We start from the raw sequence: 20,308 nt of genomic DNA, 5'->3' as shown, positions 1-20,308 counted from the left end.
AAGAACTTCTCCAAGAACATTCTCTTCATGTCTATCCAGTAAGTGATAGACCCTGGCTACAGGTAATATAGTCAATCCTTCGCTCCACCATCCAAGGAGAATGGAAAAACCTTCAGCTTGATATGGTCTTTTGGAACTCCTTGAGGCCTCATTGTTAAGTAGACTATGTGAAACTCCTTTAGATGCTTATGAGGGTCCTCACATGCACTACCATTAAACTTCGACAACAAATGGATTAGACCATATTTTAGTTCAAAGGGAGCATCTACATCAAGATATTGGATGCCTAAGGGTTGGTATGTGACATCTGGTGCAGTCAATTCTTTAAGAGTCCTTTCATGATGATTATTAGCCATAGTATCAGAATTCACGGATATGCTATCAAAATGATCACAATCAGAATGCTCTAAACTATGGATCCAATTTAAGTCTATTCTACCTATTCCAAGTACGTTCAATCTTAGGATCAAATGCAAGTAATTGCCCAGAATTGGTTCTAGTCATGCACCAAGAAGTAGATCGGTCGAAGTCAACATGATCAACAAAGTCAAAGTCAACATAATTACTCTATTTTCTATTTTTTTTAAAAATTATTTATTATTTTAAAAAATTGTGATTTTTTTAAGATATCAACATTCAAAATAAATAAATAAAAATTAAAAAAAAGTTCTAAACTATGGATTTTAAAATTTTGAGCACCACGCGTAAAATGAATAAAATAATATCAATAATTTTTGCAACTCACAAAATAATAATAAAAAATAAAAGAATATGCTCTCACAGTGTTCTATCAAGGTTCCTTGAGTTCTAACCTATTGATCTATGACATGCATTCTCAACTTAGGTAGTTTGTAAGCCTAAGGATAAAAGGTCACTAGAGCTAAAATCTATTCTATAAAGTCATCCTCAAACAGTAAGTAATCTACTAGATGTAGGGACTTATATAGATAAGATAAGCTCTAGCTGAAGTTTTCATGATAGACAAACAGGACGTACATCCAAATTGCTATCACTACACAACTTTTCTAAATCTAAAGTTTACTCAAACCTGGGTATAGGACCTTACTCATGTTATGCATGATTAGTGGTGTGTGAGGAAATAAACAAACCTTAAACAAATCAAATAATAAAAATATGCAAGGAAGAAAAAGAAAAGATAAAAATAAGAATCAACCAAATAAATTACAATAGGGAGTGCGATAAAAAGAAAATAAAATACTAGAAATTGAAATTATTTTAATTTGATTTCTTAATTTTTTTAAAAAAATATTTAATAATTTTTTAAAAATTTATTTTAATAAAAAAATTTGAAATTTAAATTTAAATTAGCAAATTGGTTAGATAAAGCTTTTCTTTTTCAAAATTTAAATTCAAAACTAATCTATCTAAAAAAAAACTAATCTTATCTTTAAAACAAACTAACTAAATCTAATCTTAACTATAATTTAAAATTCAAATTTGAATATATTAATTTTTTTTAAAATATAATCTAAACTAAAACTGAGAAATCCTTATTCACTGCTCTTCAATCTTTGCAAAATCTTTGCAAAATCTCTACAAGTCACACAATTCCGCAGCAATCCTATTAATCCAATTATTAAAAATTTAAAATTCAAAATTTCAAATTCAAAATTAAATGCACTAAAACAGCAAAATTTAACAAAATAGAAATAGATGACAGAAATAACTTGCAGAATTTAACAAGTAATAGAACGCAATTTTTTTTTTATTTAACCTTATTAATGACTAAAATTAAACACATCTAAACAAACAAATTAATGCAACACGAAAAAGAATACTAAATCACATATAGAGATAGAAATAAAAATAAAAACAAAAACTACGAATAAAAACAGCAAAAAAGAATAATAAACTCTAAAACAAAAAATCAAAATTGACAACGTAATCTCCGGCAACGGGGCTAATTTGATAGACGATGTCAAGTCGCTATCAAAATAACTAAGTTTTCTAAAGATTTTGTAATAGCCAAACCTAGGTCGATTTATGGAGACACATTCTCAGTCAAATTCAATTTTAGGTTTTATTTTAAAAAATACAAATAAAGTTTTTGGGGTTTTAAAAATTACAAATTAATCAAATTAAATTACGCACAGAGTTAAAGTGAGTAAAAATGAATTAAGAAACATTAATCTATATATAAAATACCAATTGCATGTAACTTTGACTATCACAGTATCTAAAGATTTAAATTCACGTTTGAACAATTACCCAATTAAATTATTAATTCAATCGAATAACCTAATTGAATAGAGTTACGGATTAAATCAAATAATCATTTAACCTAATCTGTATTAATTATCAAATCAAAGCATCAATCGAGTCCTAATTTGAATTCTAACAACAGAAAACTCAATTACGATCACAATACATAATTTTGAGATTAGAAAGAAAAGAGAACAAACTCAGAGCAATTTAGCGCAGAACTCAAGTTGGACTTACGATGTTTGGATTTCACAAATTGAACAAAAGGTTTAGCCTTTCATCGAAATACTTAACCCACACAAGAATGAGAAAAAAATTAGAGAGTTCGAGAAAAAGTAAAAATAAGGATTCTTATTTTGGCCAAGTCTCAAAATCTCAAAGTGTCCAATCGCTTCAGAACCTTATTAGTCTATTTATAATTCTAATTAGGGTAAATTAAGTGGCTAAAATTTGGGGCTCAATAATATCTAAAAGCCCAAATACAATTATTAAATAACAAGGGCCCAAATGTAATTTCACAAAAATATTTAGCAAATCTACCTAAACTTCAAAAAATTATAAAAAAATATAAAAAAAAAAATCCAAACCCAACGATTCATGTATGCATTTTGAAGACCTGGATGTGTAGAATCTAATGCAACTGGAATCATCCAAAAATGATATCTAGAAAAAAAGTTATGGCCGAAATAGTAGTTAGAGGACAAAATAACTGAAAATACGAAATTAAAACATTTATTTGTAATAGGCCCAATTTATTCAAATAAGTAGAAAATGGTAAAAACTATAAAAATAAAGCATATAAAAAATATTTATTAATTAAAATAAAACTATAAATATAAAATTAAAATATGTTACATTAGTTACCGTTAACTTCTTACCATATAAATTCATTAACTTAAATAATATTTTACTAATTATTTTACCTTTCTAAACTAGATCCTTTCAAATACTTTTATTTTAATTGACAAATGATCATTAATACAGTAATTTATAAATTGATCAATGTAAACATTTTCTTTTAAAAAATTTCTGCTCTTAATCAATAAATAATTAAAAAATTAATTTATTAACTAATTTAATTCAGTGATTTGTAAAGTTATTGTGTAGCGTCTCTATCTATGTATGTTTTAAATCGTTGAAACCTTCGTATACCAATATTATCTTAGTCTCGTGCAATACAAATTTGTTAAAAATATATTTTAACTTCCCTTAATTAAACGTCAATCTTTACTAATCAATTTAAATATATTAATTTATTCTCTTTAAACGTTTTTCATTAAATACAATTAATTTCATATTTGAAAATTTTAAATCATGATTCCAACTTTAATGAATTAAATAACCAAATATTTGATTATTTAAGTATACTTCTCCAATTTAGTATATAATGTTTTGCGACATAGATGTACGATTTACATTACCTTTGATCGACGAATAAATCATGAAATATTTATGTATAGTTTATATTATCTTAAATTTCTTCAAATATTAAAATTTTTGAATTAAATTATATATTAAAAAATACCTTTTTGTAAATTAAAATATTTAATTTTAATTACACTTTTTACAACGATTTACAATATAAATGTGAGATTTTCCTTCGCCTTTTGTATTATTTATCGTAATGTAACATGTATATATGTGCTATCTTATATCCTAAAATATATAAACAATTTTTCTTTTATTTTTAATTGATTTTAAAACAAGCTCTTTCAAAACTTTATGAATTTCTAATTAATAAAATAATTTTATAATTTTTTATATAGATGTGACTTTGAGTTTTTTATTGCACACAAAAATATGTAGGAGTGAAAATTAGACCCGTCGAGTTAAAATATTTTTTAAAAATATTTTTTTTCTAAAATATAATTTAATATTCTAATAAATAAATTTTTTTTCTTTAAAAAGTGATATTATAAATAATATATGTGTATAGAATTTACCATAGACTGAAGTCAAATATTATATTAACTCTCGCCAAAAAGGTATCGGTTTGTAGGTTGTCCCACACTCCCAGGGCGCTGAATAATGGCATGCGCATGCCATTGCCACATGATGCTCTTTGTTTAAAATCCACAAAACTCATCGGGTTGACTATATTGAAACATGAACTTGCTTTTAAATATCAATTTATAGCTGTGTCATGAAGAGTAGCATATGAAAATCACATACTTGATTAATCATGCAACAAACTGTAATGTGGGGAGAAAATAGAAGAATAACAAATGAATAATTGAAAGAAATCAAGAGGAATGTAAGTTGGGAATGTATTATTTAATGTATTGACGAGTCTATTTTAAATTAAATGAAGGTTAACATGCAAGATAATAAGGAAAGAGGTTTAAGAAAAAAAAATATAACACTTATAACTTTTTTATTTCTATTTTTAGATCTTATATACTTTTTACTATAACGTGTAGAAAAAAGCAGAGAGAAAAACACGCCAAAAGCTGTTAAAGCATCAAGACATGTGGCAGATTTAGTTGAGACAGTTACACGCATAAATGCACATAATTGTAGAAGGAATATGCATTTAAAAGACTTTTAACTTTGAGAGAAGAAAGTGACAGGTGTTAGAATCATTTTCTTGTAGTTTTTTTTTTCTTATTTTTTTATACACTTCTATTGTTTATCTTTTTCTAATTTTTATAATTTGTATTCTTGCTTCTCTAATAATTCTTTTGTAATGCTCTTTGTTTCTGTGATCGTGGAGATTCTTCCTTCAATAAAATTGAGTTCTTGAATTCAATATTCTTCTTTTGTTTTATTGGTGCTTTCATTGACATCAAATGGCTGAAAATATATCACAACAACGGTATTACAAAAACGTTTTTAAGAAAAGTCAGTAGAGTCGCACTAAAGTTTATCAAAGAAAACCTCAAAAAATTTTAAAATTTAAATCTTTGAAACAAAAAATGGATTCAAAGTCATTTACGTGTAAAAAAAATGTTAACATTCTACAATATCGTTTAAATAACGGTTATCCTAAATTTGTTGTGTAAATTTATTATAATTTTAAAAAATAAATGTTATTTTTATTTTTTTTAATAAATGATCCGTAATTAAATATATATATATAAAATAAAAATTTAAATAAAAATTATAATATATCACTAATATTAATAAAAATTGTTAGCTTTTTTATTGTGTGTCAGTTAGCTCTGGTTAAAAATTCTGTGTTACAATTATAAACCCAATAATAACATATTTTTGTCAAAGGTGTTGAAATGTAAATTAATCCAAAAGACAATGCAAAAGATATTCAAAATTAATGTCGATTTCTGTACATGATGACCGTTGTAATTAACTTGCGTATAATACACTCCCATCCAAACCATCTCAAGATGTACATAAATTGAGAGACAGAGGGAAATTATTGGTGAATTTCCCATCAATCCAATTTTTTCTTTTTGGACCAAGAACCTTTTAAAAACAATGAATGGCAAATGATCAACTGATTAAGGATAAAGTGAGAGAAAGTAAGGGATACAACTGAATCCTATGGTTGACCAAAAAAATCTGAAGATACTAGGATTGCGTTACAAGTGAATGATTGTTCGAAGTTTGTACGAGAGGTAATTTAATCTTAATCGCCATTATGGATGTTGAGATATAAATTTTATATTGGTACGTTAACGAGAAATTAAAAACTATATAAGGGAACTTCAATCCATTAACGTTGACGCATGTCTTGCAAATTGGGTTAAAATCCTAAAACAAAAGGAAGTCCCGCCACCGATATTGAAAAGTATACATCGAATCATTTCAATGCAGCAAGTATTTGATTATCTTAGCCCACCGTTCTAGTTAATTTTATCCATACAAATAGAAACATTAATATATAGTCAGAGATTTGTTAAAATTAATCTTAGAAAAAATTTTCAGTAATATATATTAAAATTCTTAGGCAAATTGAAGAAACCCCTTGTTTATAAACGAGTTTGGTGATAGGATTTTTTTGTTAAATTATTTTAATTTTAAAAATTAAAGAAAATTAAAAAGAGCATCTCTCAAGAAAAATTTGAACTTGTTTCATACAAACAAAAATAAATAAAATAAAAAGTATTTACTTAACTATCTCAGAGTTTTTTACAGGAATATTGTTAAAAAAAATAAAATTACTCAAATAGCACCTTAACCATTTTATTTACAGATGTAGACCCAATTTCGGTGCAAGCTATAGGAACCGAATTCTGAGTTACTATTTCCTTTTTTTTTTAATTTTATTTTATGTTTTAATATAATAAAATAAATATTATTATTTAAATTACATTTATATATTTATATTTTATTAAAATAAATATTTATAAATATTTTATTAGTTATATATAATAAAATAAGGTTTATTATTTAATTTATGTTTATATATAATAAGTAAATTATTTTAGTTAATATTTAAAAACTATTTAAATAATAAGTATATTATTTTAGATAATAATGTTAATGCTTAAATTATTTATAATTAAAAAATACTAAATATATTTTTCAAAATTAAAAAAAAATATATTAAATGTTATTCTGTTTATTTATTTATTTAAATATGTAATTTTAACTTAATATTTATAAATATTAGTATAATAAAATGACATTTTGAATAAAAATTTTATTTTAATTAAATTATTTTTTTAAAAGTGTCATTATTTAATATTATAATTTTATAATTTTGAATAAATTTTATTTGAGAATAAAAAATTTATTTTTAAAAAGTAAATAAAATATTAAATTATAAGTAAATTATTTATAGTCGAGACAAATATTTTAAAATTAACGTTTTCATATTATTATTAAGGTAACATTGATGAAGATAAAGTGTATTAATAAAGATGATAACAAATTCATAACAATATTAGTAATTAACTATCTCCGTAATGGTGGCCAGTTCCACAACGAGGGCGACGTCTTTGACGTAGTGGGTTTTGTCGTTGTGGTTGTTGTTCTAAAATTTCAGGATGAACTTGTAGAGGATTTGAATCATCATGAAGGTCTAGTTGTTGGAATGCATTTGATGAATTACTAGGTTCATTATCAAAATCCGGTTGGTAAACAGACTGCAAATAAGTTTGTGCTGAAGATCTCAACTCCAAATAAGTTTATAAAAAAATTCTCTGATGTTGTTGCAAATGAATGTCTTGTGTTAATTATGTATGCTTCTGGTATCATGTTCAGAGGAATTGATGCAGTCTCGTGGTACGACGGTGTCGAAGTCGTACCCATTTCAAATGTGTTGGTAGTCCTTAGTTGTTGGTCATTCCTCCTTGGATCTTGTACTAGTGGTGACACAGATAGAAAATAGATAGAATTAGTAATGTACCATTCCATGTATTCTTGTGTGTGACACAATGGGCTTTGCATTGGATAACCCGTTATTGTCAGTTCACGTCTGTTGTTCCATATCTCGATCTATTAAGCATGTTTTGTAACCCAATTTCATCTTGTCTTCCTCTCAGCCACTTTAGTTTTAGCATAGAGCCAATAAGTGACTCTCCCTTGACTGACACGATACCGAGATATGTGTCACACATTTCCTTTCAGTTAAACATTGTTGGACCAATGACTGGTAAACCATTAACTCTTAGCCCGAGTTGAAGTGCAACATCCTCCAGGGTTAAATGGAATGTGTGAGTTTCATGTCTCCACCTCTCAACCAAAGCTGTTATCAATGCTTGATCCACCTTAAGATGCCTTACCTTTGCTACTCCAGCAAAACCAAGTTGTTCAAGTATAGGAACAATTAGAGGATTGGGTTCTGGCATTGAATGACAGAAAGATGAAATCATGTTCTCAGTTTCCTGCAGTTATTAATAAATTAGTAATATTATATGTAGAATAATAGATTTACATATTCAGTTAATAATGCTAATGTGTAAAACTTACTGTTCTTCCAATGAAGGCGGACCTGTGTTCGTTTTGCTTCCAGAACAACATTTTTAGCAATGAGAGCAAAGATAGAGAGAAACGAAGAACAAAGATGCATGCAAGTTTGAATGAAAACATGTGGCCTTGGATGAACATATTTATAGATAAACGGAGAAGTCACTATTTCTTGACATGCGTGACTGAGATGTCACTATCTCTTGGCATGCGTGAATGGAGAGGTCACCATTAATCGTAAAACGTGGTGAAGCATTGAATGATTGAGAATCCAACGTTTCCTTCTGCAAACCAATTGTTCAAGTGGATGGTACATTTTTGACTGGCAAATACAAAGAGACTTTATTAGTGACAGTTGCACAAGACGGCTGCAACAACATAATTCTCATTGCTTTTACTGTGGTTGAAGGTGAAACTAGCAATGTATGATTCTTTTTTTAAAAAAACTTAAGGAGGTACGTAATCCCGCAAGAGGGATTGTGCCTCATTTCGGATCGTCATGAGGCCATAAGAAGTGCATATTCCAGAAATAGAAGTGGTTGGACAAAATATAATTCTGTCTATGTCTATTGCATTAGACACATTGCACAAAACTTCATGAGACGATTCAAAAATGTTACACTGAAGAAAGATGTCGTCAATATGGGTAATTTTAATTTTTTACATACTCTATATTATCATTAATATTTTATACAATTGTTGTTATATTAATTTAATTTGTAATCTTGTTTCCAGCATATGGGATGACTGAATCGAGATTCTTTTACTATTACAACATAGTAAAAGATAATAATCCTGAAGCTACACAATGGTTGGACAACATTCCAAGGGGAAAATGGACATTGGCATGAGATAACGGACGATGTTGGAGACATATGACAACAAACCTAGCGGAGTCAATCAATTCAGTCTTGAAGAAAACCAGAAACTTATCAATTTGCTCTATGGTCATGGCAACATACACTCATTGCAATAAGTTCTTCATTGACATAAGCAAGGAAGTAGATGCAATGATTAATGCTGGACATATGTACTCGAAGGTTGCAACTAAAGCAATTCAAGATGCACAGTCAAAGGCAAACACTCATAGAGTCATCACCTTTGACAGAACAAGCACTAAATTTTTAGTCGAAGAAACGCAACATCCGACAGAAATTCAACCCATAGGAAGATTTACAGTACGGTTAGATAAAATGTGGTGTGACTGTGGCAAGTTTCAAAAAGTTCACATCTCATGCTCGCATGTACTTACTTCATGCTTACACGTATACCACAACTTTGATATCTACATATCTCCTGTGTATACCTTACAACAAGTTTCTAAGGTATACGAAGGTCAATTTGGTGAACTTAGACACGAAGATTATTGGCCATCTTACACGGGCCCAATTTTGTGTCCAAATCTAGAACTGGAAAGAACTTCAAATGGTCAACCCAAGTCCAGTAGGATAAAAATAGAGATGGACATTAGAGAACAATAAAGTCGACCAAAAAATTGTTCTTATTGTCATACCCTGGTCACACAAGGAAGACATGTTCAAACATCGCTCAAGCTTCTAGTTCCCGCCATTGATTTTTATTGTTGTTATTATTTTAAAATTTTCTTAATGTCATTTTTAATTTTATGAATCTCATTGCAACTTTTAAATTTTTAGTATTTGTAATTTATATTAAATATATAATTATATATATAATATATCTACATAATATTATTTTATTATATTTATTAATATTAATAACATTTTTTTTAAATAAATAATTATGTATAAATTTTAGTAAAGATTAATATTTCAAAATAAATAAATAAACTAGTTATGATTTAATACTTTTATTTATTTATAAATATATAAAATTAAATAAATTATTATTATAATATTTATTTTATACAAATTTAAAATTAAATAAATTATTATTGTAATTTTAATTTGTTTTATAAATATAATATTAAATAAATAAAAATATAATTTTAGAATATAATATTAATATCATTTTCAAAAAATTAAAATTATATTAAATAATATAATTTTGATTAAACATAAATATTATTTATTATCTTAAATATGTCAAATAAATTTTAATAAGCATTTAAAATTAATATTAATATTATTTTTATTATATTTATTATAAACATAAATTAAATAATAAACCTTATTTTATTATATATAACTAATAAAATATTTATAAATATTTATTTTAATAAAATATAAATAAATAAATATATAAATGTAATTTAAATAATAATATTTATTTTATTATATTAGAACATAAAATAAAATAAAATAAAAAGGAAATAGCAACTCAGAATTCGATTCCCAGATAATCAAATTTTGGATGCCAATAGCTTGCATCGAAATTGGGTCTACATCTATAAATAAAATGGCTAAAGTGGTATTTGAGTAATTTTATTTTATTTTTTACAATATTCCTCTAAAAAAACTCACTATCTCAAGTAATTAATAATATTAACCTCGACTCTATCTTTGAGGTACCTGCTATTTCTTACTTTTCTGCTTCAATGATATTTGGAGATCATCAAACCCAGGGCACCATATAAATTAAAACTTTAATCGATTAACCATCTGGAAAGGCCTCTATTTGACAACAATCGTATTAAATTTATTTTTAATATAGGCTTAAATATATTTTTATTTTTATATTTTTATAAATTTTTTGAAATATTATTTTTTTAGTTTTAATCTCAAATTTTTAAAATTCAATATTTTTAATCCTAGTATGATGTGACTCAATAAAAAATTGACACATAAAACAAAATTAAATACGAATTAATTGTATAATTAGTCACATCATTATTAAAAACTAAAAAAATAAAGACTAAAATTAAAATTACGTAAAAAAAATTTTGACATATATTATATAATCATTTGATCATACACACGTGTGTGTTTTTACCGTTAGAGGTCATTGGCAAATGGTCTGGGCATGGAGCCGGCGGCATTTACTCGTACTTCACGGTTAAGTAGCATTGCCATTAGGGATGGCAATGGGTAAAGTACCCGATGGGCACCCACAAAATTTACCCACAATGGGTAGGGTATTTACCTGCTATACGGGTACGGGTATGGGTGTGGGTAAAAACCCACAAATTTTAATGGGGATGGGTGCGGGTATGGGTATTTAAGTACCCACCCCGTCCCATACCCGCATATATATATATGCTTAAACTTTATTCTATAATTATGAATTGAATTTTTGTATTATTATATTACTTATGTGAAGTTATATAAGATTAATATAAAAATATATTTAATAATAAAGTAAACCAAAAAATTTATTTTGGTTTATATTTTTAATAAAAAAATTTATTTACTATTTTATATCATTTAATTAGGCTAACACAATTTAATTATTACATAGTTAATATGAGATTGACTTTTTTTAAAATATTATTTATATATGACACAAAATATTTTTTACACAAATATTTTTATTAATAAAATCATATTGATGATTAAATCATAAAGTGAATGATAAATAATAAATATATTATAAATTTTACAATCACCTACTATTACCGTAAACTTATTATTTATTAATAATATTTAAATTTTATTTTTATATTTTAATTTAAAATAATATTTTTTTATGCAACATATGTATTACAAGCACAACTATAATCTATTGAATCTAAATAATATTATTCTTACTATTTATTCACATTCAAAGAAGTTTTTGAAAAGATATAAATATAAAAAAATTATTGTTAATTTTTATTTGTTAATTTTTTTAAGATAAAAAAGTATAATTTTTTTTAATATACACGTATATTTCTTTATTATAAAATTTTATTGTAACTATTTATCTTTTATTCAAATTTTTTTAAAATTTATATATATTATAAATATTTAATTCACTAAAATAATTTTTTTAAAAATTATATTTTTGATAAAATACTTTCGTATAGTATATGAGTTAAAAAATACTAGTATTAATATATATATATATATATATATATATATTATTTATTATTTTAATTAAATCTATTATTTTTCTTACACTTTCAAATTCAAAAGTTAAAAAAAATATTTTATGTATCAACTTTCTATCGTTAGTATTGAACTTCTCTACTCTAACTCTATTCACATTCTCAATGTCTGTCTCACTAAAACTTAATAACTATAAAATGTTATTCATTAGAGTTAGTTTTTAATGCCGTCAGAAGAGGTTACTAAGTGATCCCACACGAAGGGACAACCATTGTACAGATCTATTTCGTTGTCGTTCTGACATTACCAATCAATCAAATCTCACACAAGATAGGATTATCACTGACAAATAACTTGTGTGTTTAGTTTTGCTTATTGTTTCTAAGAATTTTAGTCTAGAAAATTATTATATTAAGATACATTTAACATTTATGATCTTTGAATATTTGTTTTTTATCTATATTTGTACCTTGTTCGACAACTACATATTGAATTTTTGTATTATTATGCTACTTATGTGAAATTATATAAACATATTTTTCTTTATAAACATTTTTTTTCTCAAACAAGCGCGGGTAATGGGTACAAGACGGGTATGCGGGTACCCAGAGGGTACGGGTACGGGGATTAATGTTCATACCCACGCCGGTATGGGTCCGGGTACGGGTATTTTTTTAAAACGCGGGTATGGGGATGGGTACTGTAGTACCCTACCCATACCCTACCTATTGCCATCCCTAATTGCCATTTATATTACGCAGGGCACATGTCGGGCATGCGGGGACAATGACACGTGATTGCGGGCCTTACACCCTTGAATTTAAAATTTATTAATGTTATCGACGCGATATTTAATATATTTTTTTATACACTTTCTACTTTTAATGAACGTTTATTAAAAATTATAAAAATATGTGAATTTATTTTTATTTTAAAATTAATGTTTCTTTTTATTTTTAATAAATTTTAATTGATAATAAAAAATGAGTTAAAGATATTTTTTTAACATTCCTCTTTAATATTTAGATTCTATTGTGATCATTTGATCAATTACGGAATTAGGATTCTTTGCAATTCAAAATAAACCGAAGGATATCTCATTATTTTTTTACTAGCTAAAAATAAATGTTGACTAGTTTCGGCATATTGTTTTACAAGAAAGGCTACTAACAAATTATTTAATATGTTTTAAAATTATTTTTTTATTAAATGAAAATTTAAAATGGAAATTATATGAAGTTTTAGTTAATAATAAAGGAATATAAAAACAACATGTTTTTAATGTGCTACCGTCAGGAAAATCAAGCATGTGTAACCCATTTATTTTATAATCCTTTTTATTTTATTTAAAATTTAGGAAATATAGTTAAATATTAATGTGTTTGGTTAATTTATTGTATGTTTAAAAGGATTCGTAATAAGTTGCCGAGAACAAAAAAAGAAGATTCATACTAAAATGGAGAGAAAAAACTTCCAATTTTTTTTTCAATTTCAAATTAAGCAAAATCAAACCTGTGTTGCCCGTCTATTTTCCGTACAGGACCTATCTGCTTAGTACGGAATCTTTTTCTATAAGGAGTGATAAATTTAGCCTTTATCCAGTCAATTTGTAACGTTACCATACATGAGAGAAAAGTTACAAAGTAATTTACTGATGCAATAACTGAAACTTTGTGAATTTAGAGCATTTTGTTTTAACAAGTAATATAAAAAATTTGGAAAAAAATTAAATATCAAGTATAAAATTTTTAAAAAAATTTACATTAGATAAACTCTAATAAATTTACCGCTTAGTCTATTTGTATTAATTGTTTATCATAATTTTTTAAAAAAATTATCTTTTTATCTTTTCTCATTAGTTAAATAGTATATTTATTAGAGTTTATCTTGTGCAAGGGTGTAGAGGTTAGAAAATTCAAAAATTAATTATATATTTAACAATTAAAGAATTATAAACACAAAAGATTAAGAATAAGAAAGCGGTGACAAGGGTTTTTACCGGAAATTAAACCAGCTGGGGTCCTTGGCAATTGGACAATAGACCACGCGAAGGATGATTATTTCCCCAGTTAACAGAAGACTCCATGGTCATGTAATTCCGATTGGCACGCAGCGAAACAGCGACACGTTGGTGGATTTTGACCCTAGAATTCTTTATCGTCATGGCACGTTGCTATTTGTAGCCATTTGCTTAATGCCAATAATTGCTGTCGGTAATGGAAATTCTAGTGGTAATAATTCTTCATTATTAATTCAAAAGGGTATCCAGGTGACCAAATTACACTTCTTCATCTTTACTCTACCAGTGTGAGGCAGAGGCAGAGGCAGAACCACTCATTCCCATCCCTTCATTCATCAAATTTACAAAGGGAAGTGCCCTTAACACAACAGCATCCATGCAGAAATTCATATCTCAAACATTCAAGAAACTGCTGGCGGGTCCTTCTCTTTTCAAAAAGGGTCCAGTTGCGGCTTACACTTCTCTGCTCTTTCTTCTTATCCTGCTCACCGCTGCCTTCGTCTCTTCCTTCTGGGTTGGTTAACACTCACCCACTTCAACCATTCATATATACTTGCCTTTTCATTTTGGTATTATTATGTGTTCCTGTTGCTGGCTAATTGCAGTGTTTAGACTTCAGATATATAATGTATCCATTTGAGCAATAATATATGTTTAATAACTTTCATTTGATAAGTAATTGGGTTAATATCTTGCAGTCTACGCTTCCTACAGCTAACACAGCGGCAAGCACAATTGCCAACAAAATCTTAGGGGGGACTGATTCTGCAAAGATAAAAAGGTTCGAGCAAGCGACATTAAATTGTAGCATTGAGAATAACGGAACATGCCCAAGTAATTATTACCCAACGACAAGGTTTGAAATGGAAGAGGAGGGAGGCGTGTGTCCGGAGTACTTCCGGTGGATCCACGAGGATCTGAGGGCGTGGAAGGAGAAGGGGATAAGCAGAGAGATGGTGGAGATAGCGAAGAAGACGGCACATTTTCGATTGGTGGTGAAGAAGGGTAGAGCGTACGTGGAGAAGTATAAGAAATCGATACAGACACGTGACGAATTTACGATATGGGGCATTCTGCAACTTCTGAGGAGGTATCCTGGGAGGGTGGCAGACTTGGAGCTAATGTTTGATTGCGATGACTTGCCTGTGATCCATGCCCGCGACCACCATGGCCCCAATATCACGGCCCCACCACCTCTCTTTCGCTATTGTGGTGACCGCTGGACTGAGGACATCGTCTTCCCTGATTGGTCCTTCTGGGGTTGGTACGCGATAATTTTTATCATGCTTCTCCTTATGACTTTTAGTTTTTCATATAATCATTTTTTTTATATTTTTCAAATTCATTTTAATATGTTCATTAATCAAATTTTCATGTACTATTTCAGGGTTGATAAATTAAACCAGTTTTTAAATACAAAATTCAAAATACATTTCTATGTTTATTTTTAAATTTAAATATTAATATTTTATTATTGATAATAAATATTTTAATTTATTAAATATTATTATATTTAAATATATCATTTAATCTAAAAAAGCATATAATATGATGAAATTTAAGTAATTTTAACATTACTTTTGTCTAAAATACTTTTAAAAATGAGAATATATTTTTTTTTGGGTGAGATACGTTTAAAAATTAATAACAGTAAAATTTTATTTTTATAATTTTAATATAATAAATATATTTTTAATAAAAATATTTATAAATATTTAAATTCAGTATTTCTTATTTTTTTTATAGATAAATGGGCTAAACTATTTAAGGCGTGAAAGATGGTAGGCCCCCGGCAGAGTGCAGTGTGAAAAAGAGTATAATGGTGACAGGCTTTACAAGACTCCAATTCCCTGGCGGCTGTGCAAAGGATACAGCTAGCCTTTCCAAACTCACGTTACCCACTCAATCACTATGAATTTATTCCTTAGTAAAAATTAAAAGTACAATTTTTTAATTTTTTTAAATATTAAAATATATAAGTTTATATGTAAAAAAATAAAAATTATATTTTTATAAATTATAAACCTGTTTAAACATGTCAAATTATATTATTTTTATGTGTAAAAATTATATTAATGTAATATTTTTTATCATGATACTTATTAGTTTTTTTTATGTCTTTCTTAATTGTAAAAATTATTAGGAAAATTATTCCGGAGGAACATTTCTTACTAAGATGTAATTGATTGAGATTTTCTCATTCATGTGACCTAACACTCTTAAATTTTCTATTTTGACAACCCCATATTTTTGTCATACCTTTTTTTTTTCAACCTTTAGTATAGGTAATTTTTTATGTCTATCTTACCCCTTTTTCTATGTTATATTTTTATTTCATTTTTTATTTTCAATAGATACCTTTAGTGTAGATAAAAATAAATTTTTATGTGAATTGAATAATTATCAAGAAAATGCTAACTCAATATTTAAACTTAAATTTAAGCAATTAAACAATATTATCAAAATAATATTTATTATATTTAAAAATATAAAATAATAATTATATCAAGTTTATTACTTAAATCATTAAAAATAATTTTATATATAGTACTATATATTAGTTTGTTTTAGATATATACTCATATGTAAAATTTATTCTAAATATAAAAGAAATATTTAAAAGTGTCTCAAATTAGTGGTATAATAAGTAATTTTTCCATTATATTGGCATTACGCAAAAATTTTGGGCGTGGGAGGGAGGAATCTTTTCATAGTTTGTGCCAAAATGAATTTGATGGCTCACTGGACCACGTAGATCTACACATGGGCTGATTGGAATGTTCCTAAGCTGTTTTTTTGTTTTTTTTTCATTTATAGGTCAATTAATTACATGTCAGAAATCTTAACAGTTCTGTGAAAATTAAGAGTGAAAATAACAATACTTCTTAACTTGAAGCATTTGGGGTGGGGCTGCTTGGAGTGAAAAGAAAGTCAGGATAAATTTTTTATTTTTAAATTATATAATATTTATGATAATAATTAATATATTATATTTATACTAACTTATTATTTTATTTTTTAAATTTTAATAAATTATTTAAATAAAAATATAGTTATTTAAAATAATAATGTCGCCCTCAAAATTTTCTTTATGTATGGCAATAGCTGTACAAATAATGTTTAGTGAATTGAAAAATATATTTTATTTTAAAATTTTTAAATATATATAAGGATATATAATAAAAAATAAAAAATAATGTTTTTTATTAAAATTATAATATTGAATGTATTGATGTATTAAATTTTATAATTTTTAATACATTTATTATATATAAATTTGTATTATATATTTTTAAACATATATTGAATGTCGTTGGTAATAGTTTTGGTTACCTATGCCATGTCTCATTGTCTTCTTATTCAACAGATAATGGTATAGGTTAGTTTATTGTTGAGTATTGGTTTTGATACAACCCGTAATTATATTTAATATTATACTTGATCTTATTTATCTATTATAAAAAATAAATTTTATTTTTGTATAATAGTTTAATATAATGATAACTATTATTATTTTTCTAATATATTTTTTATAAAAAATTCTAAGTATAATAAAAATAATTTGGTTAACATTTATTTTTATGGCTTATTTTCAACATTTACAAATATTAATTTTTTATTAAAAGTAAAAAATATTTATTAAATTTTTTGTATTTTTTATAATAAATATTTATTTTTTTATAAAATTATATTACTATTGAATATTTGAAATCAACCTTAAAGGTTGGCTAATATTTTTTTATTAAATAAAACATGTATATGGTTGATATTTTTTACAAACGTACTCAACTTTTATTTTAGTAATACGGAGTTGGAATAATTATTTTATAGAAATTGATAGATAAATTGATAATTTCTATTATTTTAATTAAAATATTTTAGAATAATTATTAATAATTAAAAATATGTTTATAGATTATGATTTTATGAAATTTAAATTATGAAATTGACAAAAATACAAAAATAAACACTAAAGTTGAATTGTAAAGATTTTAAATTGAGATTAAATTTTATTATTTATCTTCTTCTATATTTTGATAATAAAATATATAAAAAAATATTTTATAAAAATAGATGCACTCTCTCACTATTTTCTTATATCAATTCTTTAAATACAAAATTTCTAAGAGTATTTTTTAAATAATAATTTTTTATATTTAATAAATATTACCGCATTAAAGATAAGAATTAAGAAGCAATCAATATATTAATATATGGAGTGAATTTTATTCAATTCGATTTTAAGAATTGGTTTTCAACTAAACTTTAAATTCTAAATTAAAATATTATCAATTTAAATAAAATCAAATATTAAAACAGTATGAAAACATAAAATTTTATAAAAATAGAAAACTATATATATAAATTATTAAAATACTTTAAATTTAGTCGCTTATGAGACAACAAAATAAATAAATAAAAGGATAAAAAATAGTTCTCCAATACTTTTTCACTATATGCCTCTTGTTGAGTTTTATTCTTTCTTACTTCCTTTCTTTCTTCTCTTATTCTTCTTTTTTAAATTATGATTTAATGGATTCTCGTTTGCTTAAACTAAAATGAGATTTTTGTTTAAATTAAAAATTTTCACTTAAACTAAAATAAAAAGATTTTAATTTTTATTTCTTACATTTTTTGTTTAGACAATAATTCATTTTTTTGACAAAAAATTTGACAGATTCACTTTTTTCTTTTTTTAGTGTCTTTCTTCCTTTCTAAGTTCATGTAAAAAAAAAAATTCAATAAAAAAGGATTAAGAAAAACTTTCATTTTTGTTTTTAAATTAAAATAATTGGTTAATTCAATTTCTTTCTAATTAAAATAAATAAATATCCTAACTTATACTACAAATTATAAAAACTTGTCACTTATTATATACTAGTTGAGTAAATTAAAAGTAAAAAAGAAATCCATTAATAAGGAATAAATTAAAAATGATTATGTTTCTTAGTTTGTGTATTTTTTTATTTTTTTTTGGGTAGATGATTAAATAAGGTAAAAAAATAGTTTACCTTTGTTTTTATATATGTTATAAAATGTGAGTTTTTATTTTTTGTGTTCATTCCTTTAATCAAAATGGAAATTGTTATTTTAGGGCCGAGATTAATATAAGGCCTTGGGAACATTTGCTGAAGGAGATAGAAGAGGGCAATAAAAGGATTGAATGGGACAACAGAGAACCATATGCCTATTGGAAGGGAAACCCTTTTGTTGCTGAAACTAGGCAAGATCTTCTCAAATGTAATCTTTCAAGCGAACAAGATTGGAATGCTCGTTTATTTGTGCAGGTATATTATATAGGATCTCTTACATATCAAATGATGACATTTTCCTTCTCTTGAATTAACATTTGTAACATACTATATATGTAGGATTGGATTCTAGAGTCCCAACAAGGATTCAATCAGTCAAACTTGGCAAACCAATGCACGTATAGGTAGACTTGTAGTGCCATTTGGGTCTCGCTCGAATTGTTTAGTTTTTTTGTACTTCCACGCACAAAGGCTATCACATAACTGATTCTTTTTTTCCCTATCAGATACAAGATTTATATTGAAGGATATGCATGGTCTGTGAGTGAGAAATACATTCTAGCCTGTGACTCAGTTACTCTATTGGTGAAGCCTCGTTTCTATGATTTCTTCATAAGAAGCTTACAGCCAACGCAGCATTACTGGCCTATACGGGACAATAACAAATGCAAATCCATCAAACATGCAGTTGATTGGGGCAACAATCACAAGCAAGAAGTGAGTCTCGCTCTACCGTTTGTTTGCATCGATTTGTTGATGTTTTGAAGTAATACATAACATGTGCATCAACAGGCACAAAAAATTGGTAAAGCGGCGAGCAAATTCATTCAGGAAGAGCTAAAGATGGATTACGTGTATGACTACATGTTCCATCTGCTAAATGAATATGCGAAGTTGCTCAAGTTTGAGCCAATAGTGCCAGAAGGGGCTGTGGAACTCTGCGCGGAGGCCATGGCTTGTCCAAGAAGTGGGTTTGAGAATAAGTTTATGAATGAATCAATGGTTACGGAACCGTCAACAAAAGCCCCGTGCTCTTTGCCTCCTCCGTTGGATCCCACATCGCTCAGGATTTTTAATGGCAACAAACTCAATTTAATCAGGCGAGTTGAGACGATGGAAGATAATTACTGGAAAAACGCCACTGAGCAATTGCACACACAAACTTGATTTAATTTAATCCCAATAATTAGCTGTAGAAATTATAATTTACACTAGGC

At 26.3% G+C, this 20,308-nt stretch overlaps 1 protein-coding gene across 1 annotated transcript; it reads left to right on the top strand.

The window, feature by feature from the left end:
- The first annotated feature begins 14,420 nt into the window (after nt 1–14,420).
- Nucleotides 14,421–20,308, top strand: LOC113869263 (O-glucosyltransferase rumi homolog). The gene is made up of 6 exons (XM_027505506.1): nt 14,421–14,572; nt 14,757–15,322; nt 19,154–19,346; nt 19,431–19,495; nt 19,598–19,808; nt 19,884–20,308. Exons 1-6 carry the CDS (start codon nt 14,435–14,437, stop codon nt 20,256–20,258), a joined length of 1,548 nt encoding a protein of 515 aa, XP_027361307.1. The 5' UTR covers nt 14,421–14,434; the 3' UTR covers nt 20,259–20,308.

The sequence above is a fragment of the Abrus precatorius genome, unplaced genomic scaffold (assembly GCF_003935025.1).
Source record: "Abrus precatorius isolate BTA unplaced genomic scaffold, Abrus_2018 Scaffold6, whole genome shotgun sequence".
In the NCBI taxonomy this organism is placed as follows: domain Eukaryota; kingdom Viridiplantae; phylum Streptophyta; class Magnoliopsida; order Fabales; family Fabaceae; genus Abrus; species Abrus precatorius.
This window is presented reverse-complemented; position numbering and strand designations above follow the sequence as displayed.

Coding starts and splice junctions, on each gene's coding strand:
- LOC113869263 (XM_027505506.1), top strand. CDS start 14,435: ATGCAGAAATTCATATCTCAAACATTCAAGAAACTGCTGGCGGGTCCT. Junction 19,347..19,430: donor ATGCTCGTTTATTTGTGCAG/GTATATTATATA, acceptor CTATATATGTAG/GATTGGATTCTAGAGTCCCA. Junction 19,496..19,597: donor GCAAACCAATGCACGTATAG/GTAGACTTGTAG, acceptor TTTCCCTATCAG/ATACAAGATTTATATTGAAG.